The sequence below is a fragment of the Globicephala melas genome, chromosome 1 (assembly GCF_963455315.2).
Source record: "Globicephala melas chromosome 1, mGloMel1.2, whole genome shotgun sequence".
Classification (NCBI taxonomy): Eukaryota; Metazoa; Chordata; class Mammalia; order Artiodactyla; family Delphinidae; genus Globicephala; species Globicephala melas.
Window position 1 is genome coordinate 85,023,243 of NC_083314.1, and position 16,255 is coordinate 85,039,497.

General features: G+C 42.8%; 1 protein-coding gene across 4 annotated transcripts in view; it reads right to left on the reverse strand.

Annotated features, from left to right (window-relative positions):
* TTF2 (transcription termination factor 2) overlaps positions 1-16,255 on the reverse strand; it is a 57,871-nt gene that overhangs the window by 20,741 nt on the left and 20,875 nt on the right. For 3 of the 4 annotated variants that reach the window (XR_009564291.2, XR_011377381.1, XM_030869188.2), the window contains exons 12-22: positions 15,656-15,761; positions 12,107-12,288; positions 11,257-11,410; positions 10,838-10,929; positions 9,929-10,011; positions 9,386-9,519; positions 6,301-6,471; positions 3,903-3,961; positions 2,908-3,058; positions 2,133-2,215; positions 245-319 (exon numbers count right to left, since the gene is read on the reverse strand). Coding sequence is in view for 1 of the 4 variants with exons in the window: in XM_030869188.2 (XP_030725048.2) it covers positions 245-319; positions 2,133-2,215; positions 2,908-3,058; positions 3,903-3,961; positions 6,301-6,471; positions 9,386-9,519; positions 9,929-10,011; positions 10,838-10,929; positions 11,257-11,410; positions 12,107-12,288; positions 15,656-15,761 (1,290 nt within the window). In the remaining 3 variants the exon portion in view is untranslated. Of the gene's footprint in view, positions 1-244; positions 320-2,074; positions 2,216-2,907; positions 3,059-3,902; positions 3,962-6,300; positions 6,472-9,385; positions 9,520-9,928; positions 10,012-10,837; positions 10,930-11,256; positions 11,411-12,106; positions 12,289-15,655; positions 15,762-16,255 lie in introns of all 4 variants that reach the window. The other variant, XR_009564292.1, reaches the window with a different exon arrangement.

Genomic DNA, 16,255 nt, shown 5'->3' on the forward strand with positions numbered 1-16,255 from the left:
GGCGGCCTTGACTGCATTAAGGCTCAGCATTGTTCATAAGCTTTTCTTCTTCTGCAGGACCAACTCCAAGGTTATCCACAAATTGCTTGTGTTCCCTTCCTGACTGTGAGTACCAAAAAGGATGTGCCCCACAAGCACCATTAGTACAGTGATCATCAAATACTTTACACATTCTATTAAAACATTACCCGAGAAAAATTTTCATGAAAGCAGACCTTTGTCCTGGAGACCTTTACTTACTTACCTGTGTATGACAACATCTTTCTGCTGCCCTACTCGGTAAATTCGGTCACAAGCTTGATCTTCAAGTGACGGATTCCTGTTAGAAGACAAGTAAAGCTTAAAGGTAATGACATCCTAGACCAGGGGTGGGCAAATCCCATGGGCCAAATGCAGCCCACAGTCTGTTTCTGTATGGCTCTTGTGTTTAAAATGGTTGTTACATTTTTAAAGGTTTGCAAAACAAAACAAAACAAAAAAACCTACAACAAAGAATATGCAACAGAGACCTATGTAGCTGGAAAAGCCTAAAATATTTACTATCTGGCCTAAAATACTTATAGAAAAAATTTGTAGGTCTCTGTTCTAGTCTATGTGGGACTCAGAAAGCCCCAGATGTCTTCTTGCCCTCTCATGAGAAACCGGGATCAGATTGCTAATAGGAACTCTTAGCACCACCATCAGTTGGAAACTCTTAAGTAACAGAGGTTAAACCAATGCTCAAATCCTGTCACTAACTAGTCGAGTGACTTTGGGCAAGTCATCTAACCACAACCCTCCAGACTTCAGATGGCTACTTGGAAACCGGCGGGCTGGCAAATGATCTCTAATGCCTTTTTCAACTTTAATATTCTAGATTCAACTAAGGAGACTTAATTTGTTTCATTCTTTCTAGGTTCTCATTATCAATTCCAAACTAGTTTCTCATCTTACCTCTTTAAAATCTTGGATAACATTGCTCAATTCAGAAACCAGCATGATCCCCATTCTGCTTTCCTCACTCACGAGTATAGGGGAGTCCCAAGTAAGACCTAACCACGTTCTCCAGGAAGATAATAACAGGTTGGCCTGTTTGTACCCATCTGGGCTGCCTGGAGAATTAACAAATGACAATCTCTGGCACCAGTGCCTGGTGCAGCGATCCCTGACTGGCATCACTGAAAACTCAAAACAGGGACAAATTATGACGCTTTCTCCTAGCAATACATGAGTCATTCACTTCATTTCTAGGAAGGATGCTGCCATACTCCCGGTGTTGACACTATGTGCAGTGAGTCCAAGGCTATGTGTTAAGTGTGTGTCTAACATAATTAAAAAATTCCTTTGCCTTTTCCCTTTGGAGTAACAGTTCTCCCTCTTCACCAAGGCTGAGATTTCCTTGGACGTCAACAAGTATGTCTGAAATACGGTGTTTTGAAGAGATAAAACTCTTCATTGAGTGAAGCAGCTCTTGGCCATAAGGAAAAGCACCCCCTACTCCGCTCTCAGTTTCCATGGAAACAGATGTTAGATTAACAATAAATAGTGAACAGACTATTTTAAATAGTCATTTGAAGCCTTGCTTGCTCAGGAATTCAGGGCCAGCAACTAACCCTACACCAATTTTTTTTCTCTCTCCTTTTTTTAAGTTATTTATTACTTTATTTATTCTGGGCTGTGTTGGGTCTTCGCTGCTGTGCGCGGGCTTTCTCTCTAGTTGCGGCGAGAGGGGACTACTCTTTGTTGCGGTGCGCGGGCTTCTCGTTGCAGGGGCTTCTCCGGTTGCGGAGCACGGACTCCAGGCACGCAGGCTTCAGTAGTTGCGGCAGATGGGCTCAAGTAGTTGTGGCTCACGGGCTCTAGAGCGCAGGCTCAGTAGTTGTGGCACACGGCCTTAGTTGCTGGCATGTGGGATCTTCCCGGACCAGGGATCGAACTTGTGTCCCCTGCATTGGCAGGCGGATTCTTAACCACTGGGCCACCAGGAAAGTCCCTAGCCCTACACCATTTTGATCTGTATCTTATACACATGGATGCACAGAGGCAGCTCCATAATATGAAAGGAACACACTCAGTATAAGAAGTCAGGACTTACTGCCCCTCTGGTCTCCCTGCTATGCTGTGACAACTCAAGAAAAATCCAGAATCGTTACCAGTGCATGTCCAGAAGGAAAAGATGGTTTCCTCCAGTCAGGTTTAGACCAACACCTCCAGCCAAGAGAGAGATTAGCATAACCTTCAAAAGGAAGCACACCATTAACTTTACACAGACTTGGTCTCATAAATCACCTCTCCTTCTTAGCAACACGCTCTTATCAAATTCCCTTCTGCTGTCATAAAGGCACTGTTTCGAAACTCTGAGATCCTATCTCCCATGCCTCACCTTTGAGAAAATTCTCATTTAACCTTTTTTTGGTGAGTCATTCTCAAAACATTAATTGTGCACCTGTCGAAATATATGAATACTACCATTTAAAGCACCAGGGGTGGTTAGCTCAATAAACTTTCCATCAACCGGATTATGTCTGTTCCATCAGTCCTCCAACCACTGCCATGATTCTCCTGCCATCACTCAACTAATGCTTTCCAAATTTGCATTATCCATAATTAGATGCCTTTGTTCTCCCACTTCCCTCCATCTTTCCTCATATCAAGATCCCACCCATCCTTCCAGGCTTGTCTCCTCCACAAAGAGTCTCTTGAACCTAACCAGCTATGTTCTTACTCTCTTTTTAGCCCTCATAGTTTATTCTCTTAGAGTATTTGCACACTTTGATATGTACCCCCCAATAAATGTCAAAGGAATCAAAAACACCTGGAGGGGTCAAAGCTATGACTATTTTTGAATCGAGCTATGTTAAAATTTTCTCTGTATAATTGGGAACAATTTGCTCTTGATTACAGAGCTCTGCTCTGATCAGCTTGTACCTGAGGGCCCCTGGATTTGTTAAATGCCTCCACCAAGTCCATTCTCTGTTTGGGGTTAACAGAGCCATCGATGGTGGAATAAGTCAGTCCATGCCTCTTAAGGTGCAAGGTTACAACCTTCAGCATGCTGGTCCACTGAGAGACGATGACACTGGAAGGAAGGATAAAACAGAAAACCAATGCCCCCGAATAGATGAAACAAACTCATCCGCAGGGCTTTAACGCCTGCTATTCGTACAATTCAGCTATCAAATGTGGACGAGGAAAGGCCTTCTGCTACCTAAGCGTACACACTTCGGTGACATTATAAGATTACAATATTTCCAGCTATTTCTAGATCCAGTCTGCAACTTATTTTGTGCAAAATGAAGTCAGAATAAAGTGGTGGCTAAGCTGAAGTACTGGCTGCGGCCTCTGATTATCTGGGGCCTAGTGCTTACCCACAGGAGGTCTGTACTCCTGCAAAGGGGTAGAGGCCCCTCCCTTGGCCAGTCAGAACACAAGCTGCTAGGGCTTCTCTGTTCCCCCCATGCTGCGCTTTAATTAGAGTTTTATGTGTTTAGATCAAAATATTTCCGATCTACAAATGCATTGAATAGCACACAGTAAAGTCAAACAACGAATGAACCTCCCATATCCACGTCCCCAGCTTAGGAATGTCCCCAGCACCATGGGGGCTCCCGGTCTGACCCCACTCTTCTCCCTCCCTCGCCCACCTATTACTCTCTTGCTTTTCTTGAGATGCTTCTTCTCTGCTCTTACTCAGTTTACTCGGATGCTCAGTTTACTCGGATCCTCTAGGGATTGCCTTTTCGACCAGTGCCACAAACATTTTAATTAGAAATCAAAGGGAATCTGTGCTGTAACCTGAGTGCTTTCTACTAAGCATGACTCAAGGTCCTTGATATAAAAAGCGAAGATTTATAACTATCTGCAATATTAAATTTTCTAGCGTAATTACAAGCAATGCTTGGATAATGAAATAACACATTTACCTCTTTTGGGACCCTGAATTTCTTCGGATTGCCTCCAATTCTGCCAACAGAGATGAAATCTGGGAAAAGATGGAATTAACATATGGAGGTTTAAGCAAATTTGCTTTTCTCCATGTTCTGAATTAAAGAATCGGTCTCCTCCAGAGCCTCTCGGCTTCTGGTCTTACTCCTCTCTAGTTCCCTTTCCTCTCTGCAGCCAGAGTGCTATTTCCAAAATGTCAGTTTCTTATTTTCCTCCTCTGGCTGAAGCCCCTGCAGTGGCTTCCCGCTGAGAATAAAGCCCAAGCTCCGTACAGTGGCCTCCCAGGTCCTTGCTACCTTGCCTTCCGCTCACATCTCCAGCCTCAACCCTCACTACACGCTCTTCAAATGATGCTCGGGTGATACCAACATTCTCCCTCCACTAAGCCACGCTTTGTCTCATCTTTGTCCATTGTGTTCCCTCTGCCTAGGACAGCCTTACGTGCCAGCTTCTTGGACGTCCTCTCCAATCCCAGGAGCCCACTGCCTACATGCTACTATACCACCTTTTCTTTCTATTATCATGGTCTTTTTCATACTATATATTAATTGCTTATTAGTCATCTCTTGCTTTCATGGCCGAAGATGCTCCGAAGAGGCAGAGCCAGCGTATGTCTGGTTCATTTCTGCACCCCTAGCACTCGGCATATTGCTGGACCAGAGAAGATACTATCCTAACATTTGCAGAAGGAGAAAGTGAAAGAGCTTGACCCAGTTTGAAGCCTGCTGCAAATGGTGTTGAAGAAGAGAACCTGTCCAGACTGAGGAATACTTGCTCAAGCTTCACGACAAGCTCTCTTTACCAAAACTGCTCAGGGCATATTCAAGTCTATGAGGGAGCAGGCAATAAGAACACAGGGGCAGGACTCTGGAGAGCAGCTGGCCTCATTCTTCCTGACCGCTAATGTGAATGACCTTTCCAAAGGCTCTGAAGTTCATCCCAGAATGGAGGAAGAGGACGAAAATTAGACCAAGAATCAGGAGATGAAGAGAGTTCTTATTCTGCCATTACAGGGCTGGATCACCTTGGAACTCCCAGTTAAGGGCACAGCTTCCTCATCAGTAAAAAGGGGCTGAGCCAGAGGAACTGAGGTGCCCTTAGCTCTTCCATTCTACGCCGTTGTGGTGCTAGTGGCAACCTGTTGAGGCCCCCGCGTAAGGCAGCGCTCCCACCTGAACAAACCCGCTGATGCCTGGGCAGGAAGACAGTCACAGGACCGTACCATTTTGAATTAGTAGGAAGGAAAAAAGCAGGTACACGAAGTGCCTGGTGTCTTGGCAACTCAAGGTTGTGGAAAGTTCTCGAACTGCCTCACGAAAAACCTGGTGATAGGTATTTTGAAAAAATGCAGTGGAAGAGCAGGATTCATGGGCTGTGAGCTGGGGCCAAATTCTAATAACGTTCTGTATGAGTTTAGGTTTGTGCTACCAAACAAAACTCCCTTCCTCACATGAAACCACCTTAAGTGGTTTGAACTACGATTAATGGGTTCACATTAAGAACCTTGTGAATGATGACCTGAGTATCAGACAAGTTGTTAGGAACACAAATTATTAGGAACATGAATTTTAACCCAATAGCTAACTGAGGGTGCTAGGGCCTGAAGTCCGGCCACATGTGGTGCCCTTCTTATGTTTCTCTCGGTTACTGATGGTGAAGACCTAGGTAAATATTTTTAAAATCTAATTAAAAGTAATTCTTTGGTAAAACCATTCCCCTGGCAGTGACCTCCTTTCCAGTTACATCTTTTAAAGCCTTTGAAGAGAGGCTGAGGCAGCCTCAGAAAGCAGTAGAGAGGGAACCCAGCCCTCAGGGCAGGCGAGACCATGGGCAGGTTCCAAGTGAGCCAGTGGAGAGGCAGGACACACACCCCGGCCTTCCTCTGATAGAACCCTTCAGTTCTTAAAACATTCAATGAAAACAGAACAGAGTGACTAACGAGGAGAGGCTGGTAGGAAACAAACCCGGCAGATGGAAGCCTCTCAACAAAGCAAAGCAACTGGCGCTCAGACGTATTACACAGTCTGAGGCTCAGGCCTTCGTTGTTTTCCCAAAACAAACTGCTCACTTGCCTGGGCCTCGTGGCCGGCATACACCTGACAGGCTCCTTCCCGAGGAATCCATGCCAGAAATCTGCCCTGATGCCGGGTCGGTCCAAGCCACTCTCTGAAAGCCCACTATGTAGTAAGACTTCAGTTTGATTCATCAAATCAAACTAGAATTTAAGACTGGAGGGAGAATTTGACCAGCCAACATCTAACAGCTCCAGCTCTGCTGTCAAATGGCTGGGCTCGCTTGGACAAATGTGGCGCTCTCACTCAGGGAAATGTATAAGGAGGCAAAGTCTTTCTACTAGAATAGAGGTCATCATACTACCTTGGTGCTCTCTCTCCTGTCGTCAAAAAGCTCCACATTGAAGCATTTGCCATTAAGGGAAATGGAGGCAGACGGCTCTGAGTTATGGAATTCGGACAAGGTCAAGTCTCTGAGCTGCTCTTCCAGGGAAAGGACCAGGCCTTCACTCTTCAGCTCTTTCAGATCCAGGGCCTGAGCAGAATCAGACAGGGGAAAGAGCAGATGGGCGGTTGAGGCAGCAAGGCATGTGACCTGCCAAAGTGCTAACTGTTTAACACAGCACATGGCAAAATGTCTCGTAATTTACCATCAGTATCTCCTCGGGTAAACCCAGATTAAAATGTAATCTTGCAAGCTTTTTTCACCAGATCAAAAATAAATCAAAGGACTTCCCTGGTGGCGCAGTGGTTAAGAATCCGCCTGCCAATGCAGGGGACATGGGTTCAATCCCTGGTCCAGGAAGATCCCACATGCTGCGGAGCAACTAAGCCCGTGCGCCACAACTACTGAAGCCCGCGTGAGCCTAGAGCCCGTGCTCCGCAACAAGAGAAGCCACTGCAATGAGAAGCCCACGCACTGCAACAAAGAGTAGCCCCTGCTCGCCATAACTAGAGAAAGCCCATGCGCAGCAACGAAGACCCAACGCAATCAAAAATAATTAAAAACAAAAAAGGAATCCATTTAATAAATCAATCAATCAAATGATGGAACTTCTTAGATAATTGCCAGATTGCAAGATCTTTCTATTTTCCCCAGCTAGAACAGAACAGTTAATTAAGTTATTGATAATCAAGATGCAATTTGCTACCAAAAAAAGATACATTACTATAGCACCTCAAAAGAATAACATACTTCAATAAAAAATTTTTTAATAAAAGAAAAAATTTTCAAGTACCAGGAGTAGTTCTTTTTCTGTTCATAAAAATAACATATGCTCATTTTAGAAAATCTGGAAAAGTTCAGAAGAGTATAAAGAAAGTAAGAATCCTTGATAACCAAGGAGAAAATAAATTTTAACTGCCAAGAGAAAAAAAAAAAAAGAATAACATATGCCCCTTTTTTTTTTAAATTGAAGTATATTTACAATATTGTGTTAGTTTCTGGTGTACAGCAAAGTGATCCCCTTATACATACATACTCACACACACCTATATATTCTCTTTCAGATTCTTTTCCATTAAAGGTTATTACAAGATTTTTTAATTTTAGCTGCACCACGTGGCTTGCAGGATCTTGGTTTCCCGACCAGAGATCGAACCCAGGCCCTGGAAGTGAAAGCACCAAGTCCTAACCACTGGAGCGCCAGGGAATTCCCAGGTTATTACAAGATATTGAGTTTAGTTCCCTGTGCTATACAGTAGGTCCTTGTTGTTTACCTATTCAATATATAGTAGTGTGTATATGTTAATCCCAAACTCCTATTTATCCCTTCCTCACCACCCTCTGCTATCCCGTTTGGTAACCATAAGTTTGCTTTCTATGTTTGTGAGTCTATTTTTGTTTTGTAAATAAGTTCATTTGTATCATTTTTTTTAGATTCTACAAATAAGTGATAGCATATGATATTTGCCTTTGACTACTTAATATGATAATCTCTAGTCCCATCCATGTTGCTGCAAATGGCATCATTTCATTCTCTTTTTATGGCTGAGTAATATTCCGTTATATGTATATGTGTGTGTATACACACACACACACAAGCACCACATCTTCTTTATCCATCCATCTGTTGATAGACATTTAGATTGCTTCCATGTCTTGGCTATTGTAGATAATGCTGTAATGAGTATGAACACTGGAGTGCATGTATCTTTTTGAATTAGTTTTCTCCAGATATGTGCCCAGGAGTGGGACTGCTGGATTATATGGTAACTCTATTTTTAGTTTTTTAAGGGTCCTCCATACTGTTCTCCAGAGTGGCTGCACCCATTTAGACTCCCACGAACAGTGTAGGAGGGTTCCTTTTTCTCCACACCCTCTCCAGCATTTATTGTTTGTCAACTTTTTAATGATGGCCATTCTGACTGGTGTGAGGTGAGGACCTCATTATGGTTGTGATTTGCATTTCTCTAATAATTAGTGACACTGAGCATCTTTTCACGTGCCTCTTGGCCATCTATATGTCTTTGGTGAAATATCTATTTAGGTCTTCTGCCCATTTTTTGATTGGGTTGTTTGTTTTTTTGCTATTAAGCTGTATGAGCTGTTTGTGTATTTCGGAAATTAATCCCTTGTTGGTAGCATTGTTTGCAAATATTTTCTTCCGCTCTGTGGGTTGTCTTTTCATTTTGTTTATGATTTCCTTTGCTGTGCAAAAGCTTTTAAGTTTAATTAGGTCCCATTTGTTTATTTTTGCTTTTATTTCCATTTCTCTAGGAGAGAAATACAAAAAAATATTCCTGCAATTTATGTCAGAGTGTTCTGCCTGTGACATATTCCTCTTAATTACAGATGTGCCTCTATCCAATATCAAGACAACTTTAAATACTTGAGTTTTCATACCTAGACTTAACACTAGTAGTTAAATAAGCTTTATGACATCCTAAAATACCGAAGTATTCATATATGGCTTCCTTTTTAACAAGACGCCATTTTCTATTCTAAAATAAAGCTTATTTAAACAAACCAGGGACTTCCCTGGTGGTCCAGTGGTTAAGACTCCATGCTCCTAATGCAGGCGGCCCGGGTTTGATCCCTGGTCAGGGAACTAGATCCCGCATGCTGCAACTAAAGATCCCGAATGCTGCAACTATAGATCCCCGCATGCCACAACTAAGAAGATCCCACACCCTGCAACAAAGATCCCACATGCCGCAAATAAGACCCAGTGCAGCCAATTAATTAATTAATTAGTTAATTAAAGAAAAATAATAAACAAAACAAATAATAAAAACTGTTCTCAACATCATGGGAATTATCTCAAGGTCAATAAAGATTAATATAAAATAAAGTAAAATAAAGAGTCTTCTCTTTCCTATCCCACCAGAAAACAAAATACACTCAAACCCCATTTTCCTTGATCCAGCAGACTGGATCCCAGTTTCAGGAGACTGAGGTGGACTTCTCCACAGCCCCTCTGGGGTCCCACACAGGTGACTTTGCTTACCGACTTCAGTAGAGAAAGATGACAACAACACTGGCGGAGTCTCAGCAACTGTGACAGTATATGGGCGGTGCTAGATGTCTGCGAGTCTGCTGCCACGGAGAGCCCAGGCCCACTGGACCCAAACTCCTGGGCCACTTCCAAGAAGGAAAACAGACACAGGAAACAGTACAGGGTTTAAAACAGAAATATGGGGAAGAACCATGAACTAAATGAGGAGATTTTAAACTTCTTTGATCTGAGGTTCAATCATATAGTTTTAGCTTACTTCTCTCTACCAATTAGAGAAGTACGAAATACTGGTTTTCTTTATAGAACGACTTGTATTTTAATCAAACAGATTTTGAAAATAACTAAAAAGAAGTTTAGATCACCAGGTCTGGTGCCTGCACGTCAGTAGATTTTACTTTGGTTTGAGGTTCCAAGCTAAGGTCAAGTCTCTGCAATCAAGAATGCATGACCCCTGCCCCCCATTTCTGTAAGTTTACCAAATCTGCATCCACATTGTCATGAGTTTTCTGTATTTGTAAGTGTCCCACTGCTTACCTCTACTGAATGCATTATCAGAGCTTCTTCCAGATTGGCTGCCCCCACTTTCATGTCTTTTTAGATAGGATTGCAGAGCTGACCTGCCTCAGATAGAAAACGAAAATGCACATAAAATGGTCCTTAAGACCAAACAGGTTTACAATGGTCAGTGTTTAACTGTGGTTGCGGTAGGACCTTGAAAAATTGTAAAAGCGAACTTGTTAAATGAAGGTAGGCTCACAGCAAGCATTGGGCAAAGGTAATAAAAAATAATTACTTTAAAAGCCAAACCACTTAAAAATGATTAATAAATATTAACAAAGATTAATATCAAATATTAGTATTATATTTAATATCAATTTAATATTAACATGTAATACAGTAACATATTATTAATTAGTATAAGTTAATATACTATTATAATATTTATTAATAAGTATAAGGTATACAAAGAGAAAAAACGTATTTACATTGGAAGTGAGAGGTACCAAATAAATAGGAGAGTAGAAATCTGGAATTCAGGGAAGGATAAGAGCTTTAGAGCAAGTGCAAAGGACAGATGACAAGGATTACTGGGCAGTTTTTTAAAAGTTCCAATGAGAGGCTGGGTAACAGGTCAAAGGTCAAAGAGATATACTTTCCTAATACAGCCCCATGAGGAACAGAAAGACCTGGTGTACAGTGTGCACACCCTAGAGCTTCTATGCAAGGAAGCCAATGGAGAACAGGTTCAATGTGTATGTGAGACAAAGGTGAGCTGAGGAGAGGTGAGGAGAGAGAAAGGGAGGTTTTTTAAAAAAGGAACACAGATATCCAACTTGTCAATAATACCGTAATTACAGTTAGAGGAACCTTGACCCTCGACTCACTCCCAAGCAAGAACAAGAATAAAATAGATGTGAGAAGGTGCTTCTTCACGGCACACACCTTGATCTTGCAAAAAGGACACTATAAACATTTTCTTCATCTTCAGAAAGCTTTAAATGGTGCAACTGAAATTTACGCTGGGGGAGCACCACCTGGAAGAGTAAAAGAAAAAAGCAGCTGGGATGAAGTTATACAAATTAACTGAACATTAGGGAGGACACTTCCCAGAGTTGGCACCAGAAATCTAGTCAGGCTCTGGACAGCAGCTCCCACCCTTCCCTGAAAACAGGACTGCTCTAACACACTGCACACGGGACTGCTGTGACACGAGGGGCAGGACAGCAACCCGAGGGCCCCCTCCTAGGAAAATGGGAGACTCAGAGGCTCCTGAAGCAACGCAGATGGCGGTTCAAGCCGAGTCAAGGACATGGTGGCCCTCCCTCCTGGCCTCCCCCAGGCACATGTGTCAATGGGATTACCAAGGGCTTGCCGGTGGGGTCCAGCTGGTCTTTTGTTCTCCTCAGCAAAAGGCTCTTGGTTAAAATATTTAACCGTTCTTCTCCTTTCTTTGAACCATTGTCAACCTGACTCCTCCACAGACTGAGTTCATCAAATGGAGAACAACGGAGAAATCTTTTTCATTGGAGAAGGAGGACAGAGAACAGGAAAGAAGCATGGGAGGATGGAGGAAAGGTTCAAAGACAGACATAAGGTGAAAAGCAAATCAGATTTTACATGCCATCCAATCATTTGTAAACGTCAATTTCATAGCAAAACTCTGCTAGACAGAGCAAAAGGATCCAAGTCAATAACCACATTATAAAAATGTGAATTTTCCCATTAACAACGTCTATATCGTCACAACAGGACATATAACCAATAGCTAGCATTCATTCCTAAAACTTCAAAGGCTAGTAAAGAAATTCTGTATCCTCTTATGAGCTGACTTGAATTAAAACAAGTATTTTAAAATCAGCCTTTCTTTCTGTTTGCTTCAAATAAATTGTAGTCCTGTCCCCAGGCCATATGTTTTAAAGCAGAAGTAGCCCCAAACATTCCTGGGACTGAAGAAAGTTGACTGTTGTTTCCTTTAATTTAATTGGTCCCTTATTTTTCCATATATAGGGGCTGGATGTCATCAAAGTCCTATATCAGCCAATCAACAGATTATATCTCATAAATATTAATTCTTCTTCCCTTTAAAGGTTGACAGGCTTGCCACCTGCTACACAAGATAGTCTGGTACACACTGGAGATATGAGATATGAAATAATTATGAAGCGTTACCGACAGGGTTCACATCTACATAATCCAAAGAGTTTTACTCACTTCAGCAGTGAATACATGTCCAACAAGTTGTTCTGAATGGGGGTTCCAGTGACAGCCCAACGGGCTTGGGCCTGGAGCTTACACACAGCCAAGGAAGTCTGCACTCGGGGATTCTTAACATTGTGAGCTTCATCCAATATGATTCGAGCCCAGACTACTCGAAGCAAAGGTGATGAGACACCCTGGAAGAAACACAGGTGAAATCCAATAAGAGTATGGGAAAACATGCATGTCATCAAGAAGGTAAGGGAAAATAACAAGCAGGTATCGAAGACCCGCTCTTACCTTCAAGTCTGAGGGCTTAGATCAGGTACACTGAAATAAGAAATAAGCTTAAGAAACCAAGAGTGGTTGGACAGCTACATATAAAAGAATGAAATTAGAACACTTTCTAACACCATACACAAAAATAAACTCAAAATGGATTAAAGTCATAAATGTAAGACTGAACACTATCAAACTCTTAGAGGAAAACTAGGCAGAACATTCTCTGACATAAATCTCAGCAAGCTCTTTTTTGACCCACCTCCTAGAGTAATGAAAATAAAAACAAAAATAAACAAATGGGACCTAACGACACTTAAAAAAGCTTTTGCACAGCAAAGGAAACCATAGACAAAATGAAAAGACAACCCACAGAATGGGAGAAAATATTTACAAAGCAACTGACAAGGGATTAATCTCCAAAATATACAAACAGCTCAGGCAGCTCAATATCAAGAAAACAAACCACCCAATCAAACAATGGCTGGAAGATCTAAATAGACATTTCTCCAAAGAAGACATACAGATGGCCAAGAGGCACATGAAAAGATGCTCAACATCACTAATTATCAGAGAAATGCAAATCAAAATTACAATGAGGTATCACCTCACACCCGTCAGAATGGCCATCATCAAAAAGTCTACGAACAACAAATGCTGCAGAGGGTGTGGAGAAAAGGGAACCCTCCTACACTCTTGGTGGGAATGTAAATTGATACAGCTACTATGGAGAACAGTATGGAGGTTCCTTAAAAAACTAAAAATAGAGTTGCCATGATCCAGCAATCCTACTCCTGGGCATATATCTGGAGAAAACCATAATTCAAAAAGATACATGCACCACAATGTCCAGTGCAGCACTATTTACAATAGCCAGGACATGGAAGCAGCCTAAATGTCCATCAACAGGGGAATGGATAAAGAAGATGTGGTACATACATAAGTCTACTTTTATATATAAAATACTAAGCCAGACACAAAGAACATTTCCTACTCTCAAGGAGCTCACAATCTAGCAGGGGAGAAAAAATAAAACAAGCATAAAGATCATTACACACAATGTATATATAGTAAATCCCACTGGATAATTCAATACAGGACAGTAGGAATCTAGTTGGTCTTGTTCACTGCAGTATCCCTAATACCTGAAATAGCATCTGGCATGGGGCAGTGTTACAACAAAAATAGAAATGAGGTTTTTCCTCTCCTGATAACAAGGAAAATAAAGGGAACAATGAACAGGGTGGAGAAGGAGCATAAACTGGCCTGAAAGAGTTAACCAATCCTAGTTTTATTTTAACTGTTACTAATCTGTAGTGTCTGTAACTAGATTTGTCCTTCACAAAGCTAACCCCTAACACTCTCTGACTGTGTGAATTACATCCTGCACCTAACACTCTCCATCTCCATGTGAATTACATCCTGTACCTGGTGTTCACACTCCCTACACTCCCTTGTAGCAAATCACCCCTTGTAGCGTTCTGCATTTCAGAAAGAAGGTTGCGGGTGGATAACCCAGAGACGAAGAATGGACCCAATTACCAGGTTGCCTGATGCCAGCTGTGACTGTTTTGAAATAATGCAGGAAGAAGAAAAATGCAAGACCTTCACTACTTTGATCCTTATCACCTACCCCAGACTGTGAGCCCCACCTATAAGACTTTTCCTGATTCCCCAGGGATTGGGGGGGGGCGTTTTTGAGGTGCTGGCCTGCTGTGTTCCCTCTTTGCCTGGCAAAGAATAAGACTACCCTTTCTTTTCTCCTCCAAACTCTGTCTCCGTACTTCTATTCGACATCGGTGCACAGAGAGCCAAGATTCTGGCATCAGCAGATACTCAATATTTGGGGAATTAAAGGGGTGCGCGGTGACATAAGCAAGCACAAGGTGCTAGGAGATGCATTTAACCAGAGGGGGAGGCAAAGCATTCCATTCAGAGGGAGAACAAAGGCACAAGAGCAGGACAGATCTTTGGTACAGCTGAGCATGGGGTGCCACTGGGAGGGCTGGGGTGTGGGGGAAGAAGGCCACACAGGCAGGGCAAGACCGTAAAAGGCCTAATATATCATTTAAAGGGATGAGGGTTTTAGCCTCAAAGCTAAGAGGAATTACTGAGGAATCTGAAAAGTTAATCATCCAAGAGAAGGCAGAGTCGGTCATGAGATAGAGAAGCGTTCTAGAGATCTCCCCAAATACAGAAAGCTGTGAATATCCTATTGTACTAAGAATAAAAGCATATGCAAAAGAGTAGTTCTTGGGACAACACTGTATTTTCAGAGGGAAAAAGCCCACAATATCTATGCAATAAAGCCTCTACTCTATGTAACTGAGACTACCCTGGACACAGCAACAAACATTCAGGTTTTTTCCCCTGGTTATCATTTAGCTTCTGGCCCACTGTAGCCTTATTATTTGCAACCCTTTTCCTAGAAAGTGGAGGAAGGCAGGGAATAATGGCTTCATATAAAAATACTAGTCCTAACAAGAAATATAAAACACATCCTGGGGCTTCCCTGGTGGCGCAGTGGTTGAGAGTCCGCCTGCCGATGCAGGGGACACGGGTTCGTGCCCCGGTCCGGGAAGATCCCACATGCCGCGGAGCGGCTGGGCCCGTGAGCCATGGCCGCTGGGCCTGCGCGTCCGGAGCCTGTGCTCCGCAGCGGGAGAGGCCACAACGGTGAGAGGCCCGCGTACCGCAAAGAAAAAAAAAAAGAGGAATCCTTGACCTTTTTGGGCTTCCCAGGTGGCGCAGTGGTTGAGAGTCTGCCTGCCGATGCAGGGGACACGGGTTCGTGCCCCGGTCCGGGAAGATCCCACATGCCGCGGAGTGGCTGGGCCCGTGAGCCCTGGCCACTGGGCCTGCACGTCCGGAGCCTGTGCTCAGCAACGGGAGAGGCCACAACAGTGAGAGGCCTGCGTACCGCAAAAAAAAAAAAAAAAAAAAAACACATCCTGAGAATATACCCCCAGAACTCTCAAATAAACACTGTAACAAGTGAAGCTTTCCTTTATTCATGAGATATGACCACCACCGCAACTGCAATGTAGTTATTGTTTCTAAAACACAGCAAACTACTGTACCATCTCCACCTTTATTGCTGAGGAGGTTGTCTAGAGTTAAAAGAGAAGAGACAGAGGAAAGAACTCTCTGTTTCCACAGGTGGAACAGTTCGAATGTTCATGACCTTACGGGAGGGTACCTTTGCCATCTCTAATGCTGTGAAAAGACTCCTATTAAACGATCCGTGGTTCCAACCCTACTTCCCTGGCAGCACCCACGCCTCACCTTCACACTGAGGTTTGCACCTGGCATCTCTCCCTCTTCCTTCTTTGTGGGAATCTCCTTGGCCAGAAGGCTGTAGGTAGTGACCACGATGTCATATGTGGAGAGGCTGCAGAGATATAACACAGAGCAAAAGTTAAACCATCCCGCCATGACTCTGACAATGTGAGACAGAATTGGTTCCTTCACAAAAATGCCTACGGCTGGAAGGATAGACAGCAGAACTCATTAATTTATGTCCTTAATTCACACATACATGACTCTGGAGAGGTAAATTTTATACACCTGACTTCCTTATTGCTTACCACTGGTCATTTTTACAGATTATTCGCTATAACTAGAACAGCCTCCCTCTTCCCAGCCAAGTCAGAAAAGATCATCTCTGGTGGGGTCATATTAAGCTTGAAGTGATCTGGCAAGAACAGAAAGCCGGGCAGGGTTGGAAGTTAATATTTAGTTAATTTGACATAGATGACACTAAAGTCCCAATGAAGTAAGAAACCCTCGAAGTACTGTTCATCTTACAGCAATGGTGTTTTCTCCTCCTCATTCTATAATGGATTTGTGAAAACCCATTCATCTAGCTTTGACATTTGGGCATAA